Source organism: Malania oleifera, chromosome 13 (genome assembly GCF_029873635.1).
Source record: "Malania oleifera isolate guangnan ecotype guangnan chromosome 13, ASM2987363v1, whole genome shotgun sequence".
Lineage (NCBI taxonomy): Eukaryota > Viridiplantae > Streptophyta > Magnoliopsida > Santalales > Ximeniaceae > Malania > Malania oleifera.
The window spans coordinates 64140302-64162301 of NC_080429.1; the positions used below are offsets into that span (position 1 = coordinate 64140302).

Sequence of the window (22000 nt, forward strand, 5' to 3'; positions counted from 1 at the left end):
ATTAAGATTTATAAATGTAAATGAGCAGGAAATCAGGCTGCACAAGGACGTGTTTCCCTAATGGGGTGGAGATGGGAAGAATTCCCCCAAGCACAAGGATAGTTTCCTTTTCCATTGACGAGAGCAGGGAGAGCAAAACCAACTCCATCCACTCCATTGCCATTCCTAATTGGAGGTTGTCCAGTGATCATGCATGTGCAGTTTCCATTCGTATGATGAACCAATCCGCAGTTGAAAATGGAGATGGAGGTCATATGGAAAGAAAATGAGGGAAAAGGAAGGGGTTGGAGCAAAGTGACCAAGTTAGTCAAAAATGAAAGTCCAGCAAGCTACTGGTGGCTATGATTTTGCCCCACATCAAGTACCTTCTCACTTCTCTTTGAATGTCTTTCTTGCGCTTTCCCTTTCTTATATACAAAGAAAGGATCTCTCCTGAAAAGGCTTGAACGCTCGGCAGAAAAATCAAAACCATGGGCTGAAGAAGAAAGAGGACATAAGAGGGAGTAGGGCTGTGGGTATTACATGAGCCCTTTGTTGCAGCTAGCTTGCTGAAGACCACAAAAGACTTTGAATTGAGAATGATCATTGGTGAACCTCAAAAACAGGGCATTCTTTGTCTTCGTTAACATCAAATCCACATCAGGTTCCACTTTCTGCATCAGGAAATATCAAGATCACCATGATATTACATAACTAAACAGTGGCAACTTTGATTCATATAAGTATACAACTGAGCCAGTAGTCCTTAACTTGAGCTTATGAATCGAAATGCAACTCGAAGTAAAATTACAATTTGGTCAAAGTTCAGGATTTTTTTTTTTTTTTCTTTTGGGTTAAAGCCTTTGTTCTTCTTAGAGGGGGTGAAGAAACAAACCATCCATCCACAATGATGATCAAAACGGGCGACACAACGATCACATATGCTGCAATGCTTGGACCTAGCAGGTCTGAATCAGCATTGAAAACCCATCAGGATACACTAAAAAGTTTCAAGAGATATCTTGATATCAAAGCATAAACGCACTTTGGAATCTTGCATGTTGAACATTCTTTCTCCGAATATATGACATTATCATATGGATATGCAGAGAGATAATGGGAAACATTGTCAGCCCTCACAGTTCCTGGATCAGAAAAGCTAGTCAAAAGAAAAAGTAGAACACCCACACTAACTGCCAACAAGCTTGTGTACCTGAAAGATCATATATGCAATAAGAAACATCAGAAAAGATTCACATTAAACAGAACCATATAAAATATGAAAGACTAACTATACATATGTCATTGTATTATACCTATGAATTTCACTTAAATAATAACCAGGAATATAGCCAAAGCATGACTTTGAAATGAGGTAATACATTACTCCAATAATTGAAATGTATATAACCTGCAACAGAAGAAAAAGATCCCATGAAGACTAGTTCCTCAAAAAAAATAAAAAATAAATAAAAACATAGAAAAAAAACAAAATAAAATAAGATTAAATGCAGTCACAACAGAAAGAACAAATTTCTTGCAAGCCTTGATAAAGAACTTCCTGTATAAGCAAAACAATGACTGCCAATATTTAGCTTTCCTTTTTAAGCCAGACCTTTTCTGATGTAGAGTCTACGCCAGAAACCCCTCCTATTCCAAACCATAGAGAGTGTTCATTCCCCAACCCAATCATTGGACACATACAAAATTAGAATTTTAAGCACTAGGGTTGGAGATCATATACCATACACCAGTAAAGATACTTAGACCATTAGTATTATGAAATGCATAATATTCACAAAAATTCTACCAATTCATCATGCTCAACACAGGTTTTTTTCAACATAGAAAATCAGCATAGTTAGACAAATACCGAATATGTCACAATAATCAACAAAGAGAACATGTGTAAGGCTCAGTTTGGCCCCCTGTGGCTGCTGAAAAGGAGCTTTTAAAATGGAACTGTAGAAAAGAATCTGATTTAGGCAGTTGTAAAATTTTTGGCCCCCAATGAAAATGGAGCTGTTGGAAAGAAAAAGTTAATCCTCTGGCAAGAAACATTTAACATGACCAAAAGGGATATGCATTTTCAGAAATATAATTAATGAGTGAATAATTTTGTAATATTTAAAAAAAAAAAAAAAAAACTAAGGACGCCCATAGAATAGAATAATCTGTTAGGCGGTAAAAAAAAGGCTAGCTTTTAGATTTTAAAACTCCAAATAACTTTTAAAAGTTCCCCAAAAAAAAAGCTAAATACTAGCCTTTTTAAAAGCTGAAAAAGTTGTTACTAAATGGGTTATGCCAAAATTCTATTTGTTCGAAAAGAAAAGTTCATGCATAAAGAGGGAGCCAAACTCAGCCTAAGCCCCATTTGGTTTGCAGAATCAAGGCTGGAAAGGAATCAAAATTCTGAACTTAATCCCTGTTTCCATGTTTGGTTTGCATTAACATGGGTGGAGTAATTATAATCATCATTAAATAATAAATTCTAAACAAACAGAAGAGGCCATCTCTCAACTCTACCACAGCCAATATATAATAATAACAATATTTACTATTATTATTATTTTTATTATTATAAGAATAATAATTATACACATAAGAACAAAAATTATTATAATTTTTACTATTACAATTATTTTTATTATTATAAGAATAATAATTATTCAAATACAAACAACAATTATTATCATAAAAATAATAATAGCAACAAGAACAATAATAGCAACTAGAATAATAAAAATAATAATAATAATAATCAAACAACAACCGGTAATAATTCTAATTGTTATTATAAGAATAATAAAAATAACAATATCTTAATAAGTATAACAATAACTTGAATAATAACCTGATTCCTGTTCCCATGTTTTGTTTGCATAAACACAGGTGGAATAGCATTCCAAGAATGGCAATTCCTCATCTTATAGGCAGGAATCCTATTCCACTCCTAACTCCCTTTTTTAAAGACAATTATAATCATCATTAAATAATAAATGCTAAAAAAAAACATAAGTTGACCGTCTCTCAGTCGAACCACAACCAATAATAATAATAATAATAATTCCTATTATCATTATGTTTATTATTATTATTATAAAACTAATAATTATTCAATATAAGAATAATTATTATTATCATCATTATAAAAAGAATAATGACGACTAGAATAATAATAGTTATTAGAATAATAAATTAAGTATTATTATAAAAGAAATAAAAAATAAGGATAATCAAACAAAAAAATCAGTAATAATTCTAATTATTATTAAAAAATAATAAAAATAATAACAACAACATTAATAAGAATAATAATTAAAATAATAATATTTATTATTATTTTTTAGAAAACAATAACAACAACAAAAAATAAAACAAAAAAATTTATAATAACAATAATTATGATTAGAAGGAATAATAATAATTCCCATTCTTGCTGTGTTTATTATTATTACAAGAATAATAATTATTGAAATAACAAATTAATAGTTATTAAAATAACAAATTAATATTATTATAAAAACAATAAAATAATTAAAATAATAAAAAAAAACGACTAATAATTCTAATTATTATTATGAAAATAATAAAAATAATAACAGCAACATTAATAAGAATATTAATAAAATAATAATGTTCATTATTATTATAAAAAAAAGCAAAAACAACAACAATAATACTAGAACAATAAAAATTATAATAAAAATAATTATAATTAGAAGGATAATAATTATTATAAAAATAAAGAAATAGCAACAAGCCATCAACAACAAAAATAATAATTATACTATTAGTTATTATTATAAAAATAACAAAAAAATAATACTATAGTAACAACAATAATAATAAAAAAATAGCAACAACAAACAAGAAGCCTCAAGTCCCACTAGGTGGAGTCGGTTACATTAATCCTTTTTCGTTAATTCACATGGTTAAGTGCATTTTCTTCTGCTAGCTTAAGAGCTATTAAATCCTTCCTCTTAGACTAGAGAGGCCTAGCCCACACATGCTGGAAGAGGGGAGGGGCTGCTTGATGTGTGAAGAGAGCAGATCTGGATGTCAATTTATAGAATGTGGATCCCTCTTCCCCTCTTCCTCCTGGCAATGTGGGAAAAATGTTCCTCTTCCCAATGCAAAAGGCTTGGCCGGGGGGTTTGGGGGTTGGGGCGTGTTGGTTTGGTTGCTTCACTCCTCTCTTGTCCCACAACAAAGAGAAGCAAATTGGGGGTGGGGGGGCTTGCTTTGCTAGAAAAGCCCTCCCTATGATGTTCGCCATGCAAAATCTTCTCAGAAGCAAATTAAATAATGAAAATTAAGTAACTAATGAAACAAAATACTTAAAACTACATATATATACATACATATATACATACACAGTATAATTTTTTTTTTATAGCAAAAGAAGAGATTTTATTAGAAAGAGAATAATTTACAAAGAGGAGAATGAGACATCTCCCATCAAAATTCTGGAAAAACCCAAAGAAAAAAAAATAAAAGCACAAAAAAATACATTGAAGTATCAAAGCAAAAAAATTCCTCCAATCTTACTGAATTTCTGAAAAGCTCACTCCCTTAAAGCATCCAATAGCAATGCGCCGTAAAGAGGCCAGGTAATGAATCTTTCCCCAAACCAACTGCCTATTCAAATTTTTCCCTTAAAAAATCCGTGCATTGCGCTCCAACCATAAACCCCACAACACTGCAAATATTCCACATTTTCAAAGAACAGTCCTATCCTTCCTTCATCCAAAACCCTCAAAATAAAAATAGCCATCATTCCAGCCACTGATACTGGACAAAACCAACCTTCTCTTGAATCCTTCTTCACGCCATAATACCAAGTTGTTTCACTTGTTTGTAATCTTTTTTGTCCAAAGATATCACCTTTCTAGTTTCTCATGTGTGGCATTCCAGGAATGATTGCTTGCTGATGCCTGAAGCTGTTGGTCAATATTTATAGAGTTCGTTGAGGTATGAAACAGAGGTATTGTTGTGTTCTTGATTCATTTTTATCTTTCTTGTTCATTGGGTTCTTGTGGTTTGCTCCAGTTGTCAAACATTGTGTGTTGGGATGGCGTCCTCAAATCCCAAAAGTGTGTCTCCATCATCAAGCATTTGTTTAGGTGAACAACGTACTATAACTATCTCAGAGGAAGAGTATTCAAGGTTCCTACAGTATCAAACATCCCACAAGCATCTCATCACATTGCATCTTTTGCTTAGAAGGGTAATCCTGCAATTTGTATGTCATCAGGTATCTCTTCTGCTAGTTCTTGGATTATCGACTCTGCTGCTACTAACAATGTGACATGTGCAACCAACTTCTTTTTTGCCCAACTGTATCCTAAAAATATACCTCAAGTTACCCTTGCTGATGGGTCTACAACTACAGTTAAGGGGATAGGAACAATAAATCCTACTCCTTCCAGCTCTTTTTCTTCTGTGTTATATATTCTTAAGTCCCCTTTCAATCTTATGTCAATTAGTAAGCTTGCAAAGGCACTAAATTGTTCTATAACCTTCTTTCCTAATTCTGTGATTATTTAGGATCTAAAGACAAGGAAGACAATTGGCACAAGGCGTGAGACTCATGGACTTTACTACTTTGAGTCGTTCTCTTATCCCATTGCCTGCACAGCCGCTGCTACACCGGTTCAAATCCATTATCGCCTTGATCATCCATCCTTCAACAAATTAAAACAGCTAGTTCCTACCTTGAGTTTTGTGTCTAGTCTTAAGTGTGAGTCTTGTCAGTTAGCAAAACGTCATTGTGTTCCCTTTGCCTCCCGAGTCAACAAACAAGTAAGTAGTCCTTTCATGATCATCCATTCTAATGTTTGGGGTCCTAGTAATGTCACATCAAAATTAGTGTTTCGGTAATTTGTTACATTTGTCAATGACTACTCCAACATGACTTGGTTGTATTTTATGAAAAATCATTCTAAGTTGTTTAATATCTCTTTTGCCTTCTATTATCAAATAAAGACTCAGTTTGATATGCTAGTCAAGATACTTCATAGTACTTCAGTACCTATATGACTAATTCTAGTATAATCCATTAGTCATCTTGTGCCCACACTCCACAACAAAATGGAGTTCCAAAACAGAAAAATAGACATATTCTCGAAGTCACTCGTACCCAATTGTCTCAAATGAAGGTCCTAAAAGCTTGTAGGAGTGATATCGTGCTCACTGCTTGCTCCCTCATTAATAAAATACCATGCTCTATCCTTGGTGTCAAAATCCCATTTTAAGTTATTTTCCCTAAGACTCCTTTGTTCTCTCTTCCTCGTATATTTGGTTGTGTGTCTTTGTCCATCAGTTAACTCCAGGAACGGATAAGTTGGATCCTCGCACTATCAAATGTATTTTTCTGGTGTATATCCCTATACTCAAAAGGGACATCAATGTTATAGCCCTACTTTACATTGATTCTGTCTCTGTTGATGACACCTTTTTGGAGGCTACATCATACTACTATGATTCCTTGAGTTCTGTTGACCTGAGTCTCTTCCTCTTCCTAGCCTTCCTGATCCTAACTTATTTCCTTTGTCCAGCCTTCCTACGTTGTTCAAAAAGGTAAACGCACTTGTACCCATCATCCAATCTCTAATTTTGTTTCTTATGATTTCTTGTCACTCTCATACTACTAGTTTGTTAGTACCCTATCTTCTATTGCTCTTCTCAAGTATATTTTTGAAGCTTTGTCCCATTCGGGAAGGAGGAATGCAATGATAGAAGAGATGCATGCTCTACAGGATAACAATACTTGGGACTTGGTACGACTTCCTCCAAATAAGTCTATTGTTGGTTATTGTTGGGTGTACACTGTGAAGGTTAATCCAGATGGTTCCTTGGCTCAATTGAAGGCCCGCCTTGTTGCTAAGGAGTATACTAAGGTGTATGGCCTGGACTATTCAGACCCATTCTCCCCTATAGAAAAACTTGCCTCAGTATGTTTGTTCATCTCCTCAACCACCACCTATCACTAGCTTCTACACTAGTTAGACATGAAGAATGCTTTCCTACATGGTGATCTCCAAGAGGATATGGAGCAACCACCTAGTTTGCGCTCAAGGGGAGTCAGGCTTAGTGTATCGGCTCAATAAGCAACTATATGGTTTAAAACAGTCTCCAACAACATGGTTTGGTCGCTTCAATGTTGTAGTGCTTAAGTTTGGCCTTCAACGGTAGTGAACATTTTGTATTTTATCGTCATAGTCAATCTGGAAGGATTCTACTTATCATGTATGTGGATGATATTGTGATTACTAGTTATGATGATCAAGGTATTCACAGCCTAAAGCTTTTCCTACATACTAAGTTTTAGATAAAGGATTTGGGGCCATTGAAGTATTGAGATCTCATACCGAAATTGTCTTGTCACAGAGGAAGTATGTTCTTGATCTTTTAGATGAGACTGGCTGTTGGGATCCAAACCCATTGATAAACCTATGGGTGATTTGTTGCTCAGCCCAGGACGTTATCGAAGACTTGTAGGAGAGTTGAATTATTTCACGGTCACTCGGCTAAATATATCTTTCACAACAAGTGTAGTGAGTCAACTTATTGATTCTTCAAGAACAAGTCACTAGGATGCAATAATTCTCATCTTGATATTTTTCAAAGGTGCACCTAGGATAAGTCTCGTATTTCAAGATCAAGGTCACACTCATATTCAAGGATATACTGATGCAGATTGGGTTAGGTATCCTTCCGATAGAAGATCCACAATCGGATATTGTATCCTTGTTGGTGGAAATTTGGTTTCTTGAAGGAGTAAGAAACAAGCTGTGGTGGCTAGGTCAAGTGTTGAGTCAAAGTACAAGGTCATAGCTCACATTACATGTGAACTTGTTTGGCTAAAGAACATGTTGGAAGATTGGGTTTTCCACATTCTTGGTCTATGGAGCCGATGTGTGATAATCAAGTTGTCATTCATATTGCCTCCAATCCAGTCTTCCATAAGCGGACAAAACACATTGAAGCTAATCGCCACTTTGTTCAGGAGAAACTTGTGCAGAAGCTCATTATCACCATTCATGTGCAGTCTTATTTGCAACTTGCTGATTTATTTTCTAAAGCCTTGGGGGATGCTCGCGTAAAATTTATTTGTAATGAGCTAGGAGCATATGATATATATGCTCCAGCTTTAAGGGGAGTGTTGATGGTTATCTTAGACATTTTGCATTGTTAGTGTGTGTTATGTTTAATAAGTGATAGTTAGTAAGGGCATTATGGTCATTGGCATCATGGTATGTACTTTGACATATATTATAAATAGAGGGAGAGACCTATCATTGTGAGAAGGTCTTCCATTTTACCCAATTATTCAACAATTTCATGACCATCTGGACAAGTTTGCCTAGTTATACCATGACGATACATTGTCTACAATCCTACTCTAGAACAACATCAAGAGAACCGTTCGAATGTGTTTGGAAGGAAAATAACCTATCCGTGAAGAAAGAGAAGTGCCCTTTTCCTCAAAAGAGTATTAAAATTCTTGGTTACAAAATTGAACAAAGTCATGTTGATAAGGAGAAGGAAACGTTATTCAAGATTGGAATATCCCAACAACAGTCAAGGAGTTGTGTCCCTTTCATACACTTGCCACCTATTATCACAAGTTCGTTGAGGGGTACTCCTCTAGAAGGATTGTCTTGCTAAGTGAATTGCTCAAGGGAAGTCATAAGTGGAATTGGACGCAAGAGTGCCACAAAGTCTTTAATAACTCAAAGGAAGCAAAAATAGGGGATCCGTTACTTACTCTTGGGCATCATAAAGCCCTTATAAGCACAGACACATCAGACTTTGCCCTCAAGGGAGTCTTGTTACAAGAGAGGAATCATGTTGTGCAAAAAAGGTTTTTCAATCCAAGGGGGTTCACATCATCAAGGCTACAATGACACGAGTCCTTAGTGAAGCAAATGGGCCTCAAAGATGAAGAACTATGTCAAGTTTGTGATCACCTATCATGTGCACATTGGGTGGGTAACCAACATGTAAATATCATTGTATGAATTATTTAGGTAGAATAATGCCTTAGTGAAAAAATGGAGTATGACTCCTCAATAACATTGACATTTTCTAGTGCCAAAGTGAAATTAGCATAGAAAGCTTTTTCGGATAGGAGTAAAGGTTCAACTGTTCATCAATCTTGTAAAACTAACTAGTTATTGTAAATGTATTTAGCCTACTTGCTTCAATCGCTAAAAACAGGTATAATAAATAAATTGTATTGCTCTATTGTTTACCGCACTCTTGGGTGTACTTTCTGCTTTCGTGAAATTTGTATTCGATGGTTGTGAACATGTTCATGTGGTGAATTTGTGGTTTACTTTCAGCTGACTACTTAAGCACATGTGGTACAACTAGTGCTGCATAGCCCTTCACATGTTGTGCATTGTTCGGCCCATGACACCTTGCCTCAACCCCATGGAAGCTCCAAACCATTCCCTAGGTTGTCCATTCACAATTGTAGCCATATTAGCACAAATCCCTTCTTACCCACCACCTTATGGTCCTCATCCAAAAAAAACCCAACTCATTGTAAATTGTATCATAAGCTTTTCCAAAATCCAATTTCAGAATAACACCCCTGCAGTCCATCCTCCTCACAACTTCAACCATCGCAACTATTGGCAATGCATCTAAAATGTTTCTACCTTAACAAATGCAAACTTATGGATTGTGTTTTATGGGGTAGTGTACTTTTTGCTATCTTCTAGACTCTTCGGATCAAGAGGAATGCTAGAACATTCAAGGATCGTACAACTCCTTGTTTGGTATGGGATTGAGCAGTGTGTCTGGCTTTTTTTTGGGCAAGTGATTTGCATTTTCTAGGATCACTGTCCAACCTTCAAGGGATTGGAAGGCAGCTCGACTGTAATCTTTTTGGTTGTTGGTCATCATCCCTGAGGAGACCTTATCCTTATTTTGTTGTACATTGCTTTGATCCTTGGTCAAATTTTTTCTTACCAAACGAAAAAAGAAAACAAAGAAAAACAAAAACAAATGCAAACTAAGCCAAAGTCATCATATCCCTCAAAAACATTTATTAGTCTCTTTGACAAAACCTTCATTAAAATCTTATAGAGATCATAACCGAACTTCTTGTTTGAAATCTCTTCACCCTCCAAGGTCATTTTGTCACAGAAATGAGGGTGATAAAGATAGAATTCACACTGCTTCCTACCACCCCATTGTGATAGAATATTCATTGAAAAAACTCATAATATCCTCTTGGACGACCTCCCAATTATTCTAGAAAAAGGCAACCTTAAAACCATCAGGTCTCACAACTGCATCCTTTTCCATCACAAACACCACTTAACTTCCTCAACATCAAAAGACCCCAGTAGTCAAAGAGCCTTAGTCCTTACCCCACCAAAAAAAAAAAAAAACACTAAACTCTGTTTAAATCCCCCTATCATGATCTATGATGCCAATCCTCAGAATATAAGTTTTTGTAAAAAATCAGTGATTGCTTATCCTATTTGTTAGTTATCTCTCACAATGCTACCCAAGTCTACTCAAACTCTTTACTAAAGCTTTTCCTTTGCCTCCATTAGCCATCCTTTGGAACAAACTAGAATTACAACCCCCTCCTTAACCCAATTAATCCTCATCCTCCCTCAAGTGGTCACTTCCAGCTCCAAACCATTGCTAAGAAAGGCCTAGCGTACCGTACTCAGCCTACAACCCACACTCTTCAAACCTATTCAAACTTTCAATCCCCTTTAAGAATTATCGTTTTCGATTTTGAATGTTGCCAACAACCTCTATATTCCACACTTTTTGATTGTTTTTCACTAACTTTATCTTTCTCATAAATTTGAAACCCTCACAACCCAGAAAAAGATTTTCACTCCAGCACTTCTTGGTGCACTCCCTAAATGAAGGATGCCTAACCGCATATTCTCAAATCTAAATAGGGTTGGACCCCACCTAATGGGATTGAAATTTAAAAACACCAGGCAATGGTCAGAAGTAGGCCTAACTAATACCTCTTGGATTATATTTGCAAAGTGATCTTCCCAAACACTGGTCAACAAAAACCTATCAATATAAGGAGTCTAGCCATGAGAAGTGCCTGTTGATCACAAGGGAATACCACTAAGCACACAATCCTGAATGAAGAAATCAAAGTCCCTCATGCTAATAGTCATACTAGTCCCTCCCAACTTATCATTGGAAGTCCTAATAACATTGAACACCCCCCTCCCATTACCCAATGCTTGTAAATACATTTTTAAACCTCGGTCCATATAATAAAGTATTAACTGCGGTCCACAATCAATAAATATTAATTGATTTTTTTTTTTTACTAACCTTTAATCTCATTATTTTTTGCAAGGGCTTGACCCTCCATGCGCCTATGTTGTAGCAAGATTTGGCCTAGTGAGCTTGAACCGAGGCCTATTCACGGTGGCCCAATCCCTTTAATCCTTCCTAAGCTAGATAGAGCGTCACCCACAAATCCACAATATGTGGCATTTCCTTATTGTTTCTTTTTGGCTACATGTTGTGAAACCATTGGAGAACTTAAGTTATTTTCTCTTATTTGCATAACCATGACTCCCCCTCGCCTCAACCCTAGTTAGCACAATAAAATACCACCTTTCACACCCTATTTGGGAGATTTTTGGCCCTCATTTCTCATTGGAGACTTTCTCTTTCTAATCCAAACTTCTCTTTCAAAACAATCATCATCATCTCTACATAATCATTTTTGCCATTTGACACAAGCTCCTTGGATTCTTGCAAAGGTTATCTATGATTTTCAATAGATGCATTTCTTTTATTTCGTCGTTCTTTTTTGGTCACTAATGAGATCTTCTCCCTCTCTTGATCTGTTTTATTTTTATTTTTTAAAAAAATTTTCTCAAATTGTTTTTAATTGCTTATTAGTAGATTAAGTTTTGTGTTTTTTCATTTGTAGGCTTCACATATGCATTTAATTTCTCATTTTTTGGATTTGAAGACAAAAACTTTTTGCAATTCTTGGATCATACAAAAAATTTTCAAAAGTACTATTGCATGAGTTATTTATTTTAGTCTAGCTTTGTTTCACAAGCCAAAATTGCATGCTTTTGATTTTAAGTTAATTGTGATGTTTGTATGGTTTTTAGATCTAGTTCTAGTGTTAAATATAAACATATATATACTAAAAAAATGGGAAAGAATGAGCAACATAATCAATGCATGAGGATTAGGTTATGGAGCTTGAAGGGAGAAAATATAGTAAAATTCAAAGATAAAATGATTCAAGAGAGTGATTGGACAATAGGGATAAGGTAGATGTGAACACTATGTGGAATAAAATGGCTAAATTTATCATAAATATAGCATTTTAAGTGAATCCAAAGTAAGATACTCGAGCAATAAAAAACGTTGGTGGTAGGAGCAAGATGTCCAAAAAGTCATAAATACAAAGTATAAAAATGGCAAAGTTGTAAAAATATAGAAAATCTTAAAAATTATAAAAATGCAAGAAAAATTGGGAAAAAAAAAAAAGAAAAAGAAAAGGCTATTAGTGACACTAAACATAGAGCTTATGATACTTTATACACTAGACAAGATACAAAATAAGGAGAAAGAGAAATTTATAACCTACTAGAGCTAGAGAAGGAAAATGCAAAAATTTAGGTAACATAAAATGTATAAAGAGCGAGAATGATAATGCCTTAATCAAAGAAGAAGACATAAAAGAGAGGTAGTGGAGATACTTTAATAAGTTGTTTAATGAAAACCAAACTGAAAGCTTAAGCTTGGAAGTGACAAATGAGAAAGACACTAAAAATAGGATATTTATTAGCAAAATTAAAGTCTTGAAGTAAAGATCATGGTCTTAAATTCCCACAAAATTCTCAAACTTTCTGCTGAAATTTTCGGTTTCCATCACCCTCAAAATCGAAATGGCAATCAATTTCCATCTTGCATAATTTCCATTGAAATCTCAACAAATCATCCGAAATTTATCAAAATCTCGAAATTTTGGCGAAACTTGTCGAAATATTAACTATGCAATGAAATTTCCTCCAAATCCAAATGAGAGATTTAGGAGTGAAGTGAAATTTCTCTCTTAATTTTATTTATTTATTTTAATTGAAACAAAAGATTATTACAAGTGCTTTTGAAATTATATGAAAAAATAAACTTACAGGTTACAACAACATTTTATTTAACCATTCATGCCTAAATTATCATTATTTGTATAATAAATGATATTTAAATGATTTATGAGTTTCATTCGTATAAACTAAAAATGTTTAATGCACATTATCTTACAAATACTTTTAATAAACATACAATATTACAACTTTTCCACCCCATACACAACATAGATGTATTTAACTTGTAATCATAAAACTTACATTATTATGTCTATGAAACCTTTCTAAAGTTCCACAAAGAATTCCATGCTTTACTACTGATTTTTGTTATTTTTTCAAATTGAAATCGAAATTGACATAGAGATTTCCATACTTTTAGAGCTTCGAAATTTGAGTTGAAATTGAAATTTAAGACCTTGGTTAAGATGGCTTTAAAAAAAAATGAAAAGTGGGACATCTAAAGGACCAAATAACATACCAAACGTTTAGGGGATAAAGGAAGTATATGGTTAACTAATCTATTCAACACTATTATAAAAACTAAGAAAATGCCGGAGAATGGAAGAAAAGCACATTAATACCTTTATACAAAAGCAAAAGCAATATTCAAAATAGTAATAGTAACTATCGCGGAATTAAGGTTATGAATCATACGTTGAAACTATAGGAAAATGTAATTGAACAAAGAATAAGACTAGAAATGAGAGTTCCAGAGAATCAAAGTTTTATGCTTGGGAGATCAACAACTAAAGTTATTTATCTCTTAAGAAGATTAATGAAAAAATTTAGCAAAAAGAAGGGAGACTTGCCTAAGGTTTTCATTGACCTACAAAAAGCCTATGATAAAGTACTAAGGGAAGTTCTTTGGCTTTTTTTTAGAAAAGAAGAGAGTCTGCAGTAGATATACTAAGATCATTAACGATATGTATGATAGAGTAACAAATAGCATTAGGATCATTAGGATCGTAGGACAAGAACCTAGAGATTTTCCAATCACAATAGATGTACATCAAGGTTCTACTTTGAGTCCTTATCTTTTTGCTTTAGTGATCGATGAACTCGCTAGGATATCCAAAACGAGAACCCTTGGTGTATGTTGTTTGTAGATGATCTTATCTTGATTGATGGAAGTAGGAGTGGTGTGGAATCTAAGTTAGAACTTTTGCGAACCGTTTTAGAGTCTAAAGGTTTTAGGATAAGTAGGGAACAAGATAGAATATATGAAACGTAATTTCAATAACGTAAGGGGGAGTATTGGAGAAGAGATTAAACTTGAAAATCAAGAAATTAATAGCACTAGCAGATTTCAATAACTTGGATCTATTATAAGAGTGGAAGGGGAAATGAAAATGATACATAGAGTTAAAGCAAGTTGCGTAAAATAGAGCAGTGCATCAAGCGTGTTGCGTGGTCTGCTGGTCTTAGAATACCCTTAAAATCAAAAGTAAGTTCTACAAGACAGGCTATAAGGCCAGTCATGCTTTATCGATAAGAATGTTGGACTACTAAGAAACAACATGTACAAAAAGTAAAAGTTATAGAACTATGAATGTTAAAGTGGATGAGTGTTATAAAATACAAATTAAGGAACGAACATATATGGAATAAACTAGGCATAGCACTGGTCAAAGACAAGATAAGGAAGGGGCAGCTTAGTTGGTTTGGGCATTTGAAGCGCAAGCCTAGTAACACACCTATGAAGAGTAGTGAGTTAGTTATTGTTTCTGGTATTAAATGAGGTAGGCATAAACCTAAATAACTTAGAATGAGGTAATGAGGAATGATTTAATAGCTCTTAAGCTAGAGGAAAATGCTCTCGACTGGGTAAATTGGCATAAAAGGATTCATGTAGCCAACCCCATCTAGTGGGACTTAAGGCTTGTTGTTGTATCTCCTCCCCCGCTGGAAGGTTTGGAGGAAGTGTCTATTTTTGAAAATGATCGGCTGATTAATAATTTACAGCGTAGGGATGAAATTTTGCCTACACTTATGGAGGAGATTCCCAAGGAGTTAGAAGCTAAAGATCTTTATGACAAAATGGATTTAAAGTTGACTGATTTTGGAGGAAATGAAGCGCGACTGGATGGTGGCAGTAGTCAAAAAATGAAGGGTCAAAGGGAATTAGCAAATTTAAAGAGGTCGGTAAATTATAATGGAAAGCATTTGCAAAGGGTTTTCCTTGGTTAAGTTTATCTAGTTTTATTTTGTGGTTTTGTGTTTTATGCTTTCTTTCTTTTTTTCCTTTTTGTTTTTTCTTTGATGGTCTTTTGTTGTTATTTTGTGGACTCCTTGTCCTTGCATGTTGTACCATCTTTTCTTTCTATCTAATACAGCTTCTTCTATTATCTAAAAAAACAAAAGTTTTTTTTTTTTTACCCTTTTTTGGGAGGATTTCTTATCCTTCAGTTTTATACATTCTTCATCTAACATACTTCTTCTTTTCTGATCAAAATATATATCTATATACACACACAGAGACACACAAAGAAGAGGATAAGAATCCTTAAAATGAGAAAAAGTAAAGCACAATCAAAGAAATAAAGCCTTTTAACTCCCACTAAATATTTATAAAACATATAACATATACCCTTTTGCTTAGACCAGATCCACAAAATAAAAGCAGAAAATGCACACTTCCACAAAGTTACATCATCCACCCTCTTCCCAAACCCAATGAAAGGAATACACCCAAACGGATCCATTGTCCTCAAGCACACCCGATCCTCTCCCAATAAACCAAACAATCAATTCCATATGCCCACAGAAATGGACAGTGAAAAATTGATGAGGTTAGATATGATCTCCAAACTATCAAAACAAAGGAAACAAACATCCAGGGACAATGCCTTAAATGGCCTCCTATTCTACAACAGATTGTTGGTGTAAACTCTACTAATCGCCACCAACCAAACAAAAGATTGATCTAGGAAGGGGCTTTTAACTCCTAAATATACTGATGAAGAAAGAAAGACACAGTAGATTTGATAAGATGGCCAAAAAAAAAAGGCTTACAAGAAATATCACTCAAAGAATCCAGACCCCAACCCCATAGCATCCGTCCTATTAGAAGAAGCAAGTTACTCCCAACTCCTATCGTTTAACCCTTTTCTAGACAGAAATTCCAAGAAACTTTACTCTTTATTTTTTATGGATAGCAAAAGAAGAGATTTCATTAATAAGAGATGAATGTACAAAGAGGAGAATAAGGCATCTCCCATCAAAATTCTGGAAAAATTCCAAGAAACTGTAATGCCATTATGAATCAAAAAAAGAAAAAATACTAGTAATATGGGCTGAAGAAAAATGATAGAGACAAAGAAAAGCAAAGCTGAAAACCCCATCCAAACGTCCTCCTATAAATATACACGAGAACCATTTCCCACTTTATATACTTGGTCAAAAGAATAAAGAGAGGGTAAACTTGCAAGATGAATCTCCATAGGGAGTTTATCTATAAGGTAAACTGTCATAACTATTTGCCCAGACCAGCTGTGTTCTAAGACAACAAACTACCAAGCACCAAAAACAATCCTCCTTAGACCTACACGCAACCTCCCAACTAACCAAATGATCCCTCTTCTCTCTTAAAGAGCATCCTTCCACAAGATCTCAAAAAGCTAAAGATCAAGTATTATCACCTCCCTCCCCTGGTCCTGGCCCCGGCCCCAAAGGGACTCCAAGCCAATCTAAAAATGCCACAACCAGCTAAAGAAGTAAACTCTAACACCCTATCATGACTAAGATTAATAGATCCAATTCCACTCTTCCCTAAATTTATTCTAACATCAGAGATCCCCTATCCAACAACCTATTTATAATCAACTCAATGCCTCAAGACAAACAAAAAGGGAGATAAAGATCCCCTTGTCTGACACCCTTCACGGACCTAAACCATGATTTTGCCTCCCCATAGTTAATTGCACAAAACATGCAATAAACAAAGCAACCTCCCATCCATAAAGGCCAATCTCAAAAACCCCTTTCTCGAGAAAACTTCATCTATCCCCTCCCCTTCAAACCAAATACACGATCATAACCTTCTCAAAATCCAACTGGAAGAGGGAAGAAAAAAAACAGTCCCCTTCATTTTTCTCCAAAGAACATCCTCCCCTATCCCATTCACTACTAAAGTAGCCTTCGTTATCTATCTACGCCCATACATGCATGTTGAGCAAGTGAGATATTGGTATTAAGCACAGAACATAACCTATTAGTAAGAACCTTACCAGTAATCTTATAGATACTAATTACTAAAGCTAATAAGCCAAAAGTCCAACACCATAATAGAGTGACTTTCCTTAGGCACCAAGGTGATAAATGTACATTTTAACACATCCCCTAAAAACTCATCAAAAATCCATCATAGGCCTAGGAACAAACTCCTCTGTGTGTAGATTACTAGAAAAGAAAACTAGAAACCTCATGAACTATCATCCAAGCATCGTGCACCAACTCACCTTCCAATTATTGAAATGGAGATTTGACCTATTCTACCATCAAATGGGCAAAAATATATTTATCCTGAACAAGGAGAATAGTAGTAAACATGCAAAAGACATAACAAAGAATATTGAAGTCACACAATGCTGAAAAAGAAGACTTCATTGTGTCTAAGTGTGATTTTTCATAGGATTATAGAAAGACCATCAATTGTTTCATCAAGCATCCCTTTCATAAATGAATCAATTATCACTTGAAGCCTACTTATTGTGCATAAGCAGCTCCTCAATCATCTCATGAAGTGTATTCTTCATTCATAAGTAGCTCCTAGTCAACTCATCACAAACAGATTTTGTTAATAGGCAATCCATGAGTGGCCTCATAGAGCATCTTGTTTATGCATGAACAGACCGTCAAAGATGACTAATTGATCTTCATCAACAACTCCAAACTAACTCTAACTGCATAAGTCCTTTAGAATTTGTTTAGGGGCATTGCATCACTAACTTATAAATCATAGAATTCCAAGGTGATAGCTATTGATGTGAGACTTATTGTGTTATTTATATTCCTTTAATCTATTATATTGTGTTGAGAATTGAATCAAGCATCATTTGGATCAGATATCTGGTTAATTGGATCAAGTATCTGTTGTTTAGGATCTAGGATCTTGAAGGCATGGCATGTGTATTGGTTGGTTTTATGAGCCCAAGCGAGTTTTCCTAGGAAGTGGATGTAGGCCACAAAGACCAAACCACTTCAAGTCCTCCATGTGCAATTTTTTCCACTACATTGGTTTGAAAGAAATGCCCATGATTTTTATACTACCATTCATCTATTGATTTGATTTGAACCAATCATTGGACGCTTTTTTTCACATTATTTTTAGCAATTTTGGAAGACAAAACAACAAGAGTGGTTCGTAGCAATCTGCAATTTTTTCCACTTTGCAAATACTTTGGCTTGAAAGAAATGCCCATAATTTTTATACTATTACTACCAATTTCATTTATTAATTTGATTTGGGCTATGATTCATTTCTTTGTTTCATTATGGATTTTCTACACAAGGTGTTTTGGCAATATTGTTTTCTCTCCCAACAAAATTGTTTGTGCCAGCCTAATTTTTTTCTATCCTTGAATTTGTTTCATCTCAAAATCTTTTTCTGATTCATTAAATGAATTTCTCATCCTTCACAACATTCTTTCACCTTAACACATTTTTCATTTTCGATGAAAAAGATTAAGAGCTTTTATAAGCAATGAAAATTTGAAAATGGTTAGTCTTGCTCATTCAAGCTTGTTTCAGACTTATTCACTAAAAGAACCAAACATAAACAATAGTGGCCTCAACTAGTTATTGAAACTCATTTATATACAACTCAATTATGAACATGTTAATACCATGCCCAGCTTGGCTCAATTGTAGGATCCTTCCATACTGACCCATTAGGCATAAAATTAATAGAGCCTCATAGCAACCCAAAAAGGAAAATAGCCACTAGTCAAGGAAATATGAAAAAAACAAAAGCATACATATAATTCCTATAAATTAGCCAACTTGTTCTTCTCATTCTTTTCCTCTTGCTAATTGATTGTGGAAAGCTAATATTCCTTCAAAGATAAAGACTTCAGTGTGGACACCCATTCTTAATAGAGTTAACACCAATAACCATATTAGAAGACCTTATATGGCTCTAGCGTGCATATAATGTGTTATTTCAAGAATGAGGATTATGCTCATCCTTTAATTCATTGTTTTGTGCCTTGATGTTTATGGAATAAACTTTGTGGGTTGTTGGGCAAGTGTTGGGTATGTCATAGTTCATTGGAAGCTTTTTTTCTCATTAGTTTTAGAGGTTTTGGGAGATAAAATAACATGAGTACTCGGTAGTGATATGCATTTTTTTCCATTTTATGAATGCTTTGTTTGAAAGAAATGCTCATAATTTTAACACTACCCTTCATCTATTGATTTGACTTAGACTAGTCATTGGGAAATTTTTTGCACATTAGTTTTAGAGGTTTTGGGAGACAAAACAACATGAGCAATTGGCGGTGGTCTGCAATTTTTTCCATTTTGCGAATACTTTGGTTTGAAAGAAATGCTCATAATTTTTGTACGTTCATCTATTGATTTGATTTGGGTAGGATTGTTTACTTCATTTCTCTATGGGCTTTTTTATGCAAGATGATTTTCTCTTCAAGACAATTTGTGCCAGCCCAATTTTTTATTTTTCCTTCTTGAATTTTTTTCTTTTAATTTTTTTTTATGATTCGTTAAAAGAATTTCTCATCCTCCATGATCATTCTTCCAACTTAATTTTTCTTTTTCTGTGAAAAATATTAAACCACTTGATAAACAACAAAAACTTGAAAAAGATTAGACTTGCTCATTTAGGCTTGTTTCAGGCTCCGTCACTAAAAGAGCCAAGCATAAACAAGAGTGACCGCGGCACATTTAACTAATCAAGTGATCAACCAAGCTAAAGCTCAATTATGAAGCTCATTTACAAACGAGTTGAGGATAAACATGTTAAAGTTATGCGCAATTTGGCTCAATTGTAGCCTCCTTCCATATTGACCCATTGGGCATAAAATTAACAGAGCCTCATAGCAACCCAAAAAGGAAAACAGCCACTAATTAAGGACATGAAAAGAAAAAACATACATATAATTCCTACAAATTAGCGTTTATTTTCCGGAAATCAGATCCTTTATTTATTCCAAAAATATTCTCAAAAATAAAGTAGTAAAAACAAGTTTCATGAATAATAAAAAGAACAACACCACTGCCAACAAACCCCTGGGGGAAGTCTCTAACCGATGAGGAACATGTGAAGAGGCAGACAACCAATGACAAACAAACCGAGTGAAAAATCTAAATATCCAACCATCAACATGACCAACATGAAAATAACTACTAAAAGGCAAAAGCTATGTTTCTTTGTTTTTTTTTTTTTTTTTTCTTTTTACTATATAGCGAAAAAGACAAACACAAACCTGCAAGATAGGGTTTGGTCGATCACAGCAGTAATATTCAACCGAAAGAATCGCATTAGTACCTTTTGTGCCAAAAATAACGCCTATAAATCGCCTGTAACAACAAATAATTAAAAAAAGTGAAGTAGTGCATCAAAGTTAGAGAGAGAGAGAGAGAGAGAGAGAGAGAGAGAGAGAGAGAGAGAGAGAGAGATGGAGGGTGTTACAGGAAATAGTCATAGGCTCCGACGGTAAGGAAGTAGTGGATGCGTTGAATGATAGTGCCCTGAAAGATAGGCCATTGGCCGCAGAGGAAAGAGATCACCACCAGCAGCGTCACGAGGCCATGGCACACCAGAATCCACTGTACGGCCATGCCAACCAGACGACGAGACAAAATGGGTCCGGTGACCACAGATTTCCGGTGAAATGGGTCATGGGGATTTCTCATTCATTTATTTTTGGCATGATTTTCTCAGCTAAAATTTTTAATTTAATAAAGGTACAACAATAAATATAAAAATATAGCAGAAAAGGCACTAATTTGCCCCAAGGAAATTAAATTCACTAGCCATGGTGCGACTTTCTATTTTTTATAATTTTTAAATAATATTAAAAATAAAAAATTAAATAGTAAGTGTATTTTTGAATAATTATAAATAATTATATGAATATTTTAGGATAATTATGAGTAATTATAAAAATAAATTTGACATAATTATAAGGATATTGTGGAATACTTATTGATAGTTATATGAGTTTTTTTTTTTTATTACATAGGAACTGTTAAAGGAGCATTTTGAAATAATCATGAGTAGTTATATGGATAAATTTAATATTTTTAAAATATGACATCAAAGGGAGAATTTCCTTTATAGTATTAGAAATTTTAGAGTTGTTGTGGGTAGTTAAAAGAGTATTTTGGAATAATCATAAATAATCTGACATTTTTAAAAGATGACACTAAAGGGAAAATCCTCTTTATAGTATTAGAGAAGTTAATTATAATTTGTTTAATGAACGTCTCACTCAAATTTAATTTGATCCCTAAATTTTAATTTAATATAACTCTTGCACTCAAGTTGTAAAATTCATCCAATTTTAGACAAAACCTAATGTTCGTCAATAGCATTAAACAGGAGGTTATATTATTATTTTGATTAGCAACTCATACTATGTAATCAATACCGTCCACTAAAAGTTAGGGCATTTAACAAATCCTAAAGTATTCTTCAAGATTTTTGGTTTGCATAGTATAAATGAAAGTATTGATGTAGAAATGGCTCCAATTTGAAGGTTAAATCAAGAAAAGAGTTGTGCTTTCCAGATATTCTAATCTCTCAAATTGAAAAATCCTCAAAACCCTCATAGCGTAGTGACCATTTTACTTCAATTTTCCTTGCATGTGTCTTGGAATAGCCAAAAAAAAAACAGTATAAAACTAGAAATCAAAATCCCAATTCAATAGTTGTTTTAAAG

General features: G+C 34.2%; 1 protein-coding gene across 1 annotated transcript in view; it reads right to left on the bottom strand.

Annotated features, from left to right (window-relative positions):
• Positions 1–21072, bottom strand: part of LOC131146614 (probable protein S-acyltransferase 17) — a 60651-nt gene extending 39579 nt beyond the window's left edge. Inside the window, exons 1-5 of the mRNA XM_058096313.1 lie at positions 20749–21072; positions 20543–20636; positions 1296–1390; positions 1025–1192; positions 875–947 (exon numbers count right to left, since the gene is read on the bottom strand). Of these exons, the coding sequence (XP_057952296.1) occupies positions 875–947; positions 1025–1192; positions 1296–1390; positions 20543–20636; positions 20749–20972 (654 nt within the window). The 5' untranslated portion in view covers positions 20973–21072. The remainder of the gene's footprint in view (positions 1–874; positions 948–1024; positions 1193–1295; positions 1391–20542; positions 20637–20748) is intronic.
• Between the last annotated feature and the right edge of the window lie 928 nt (positions 21073–22000).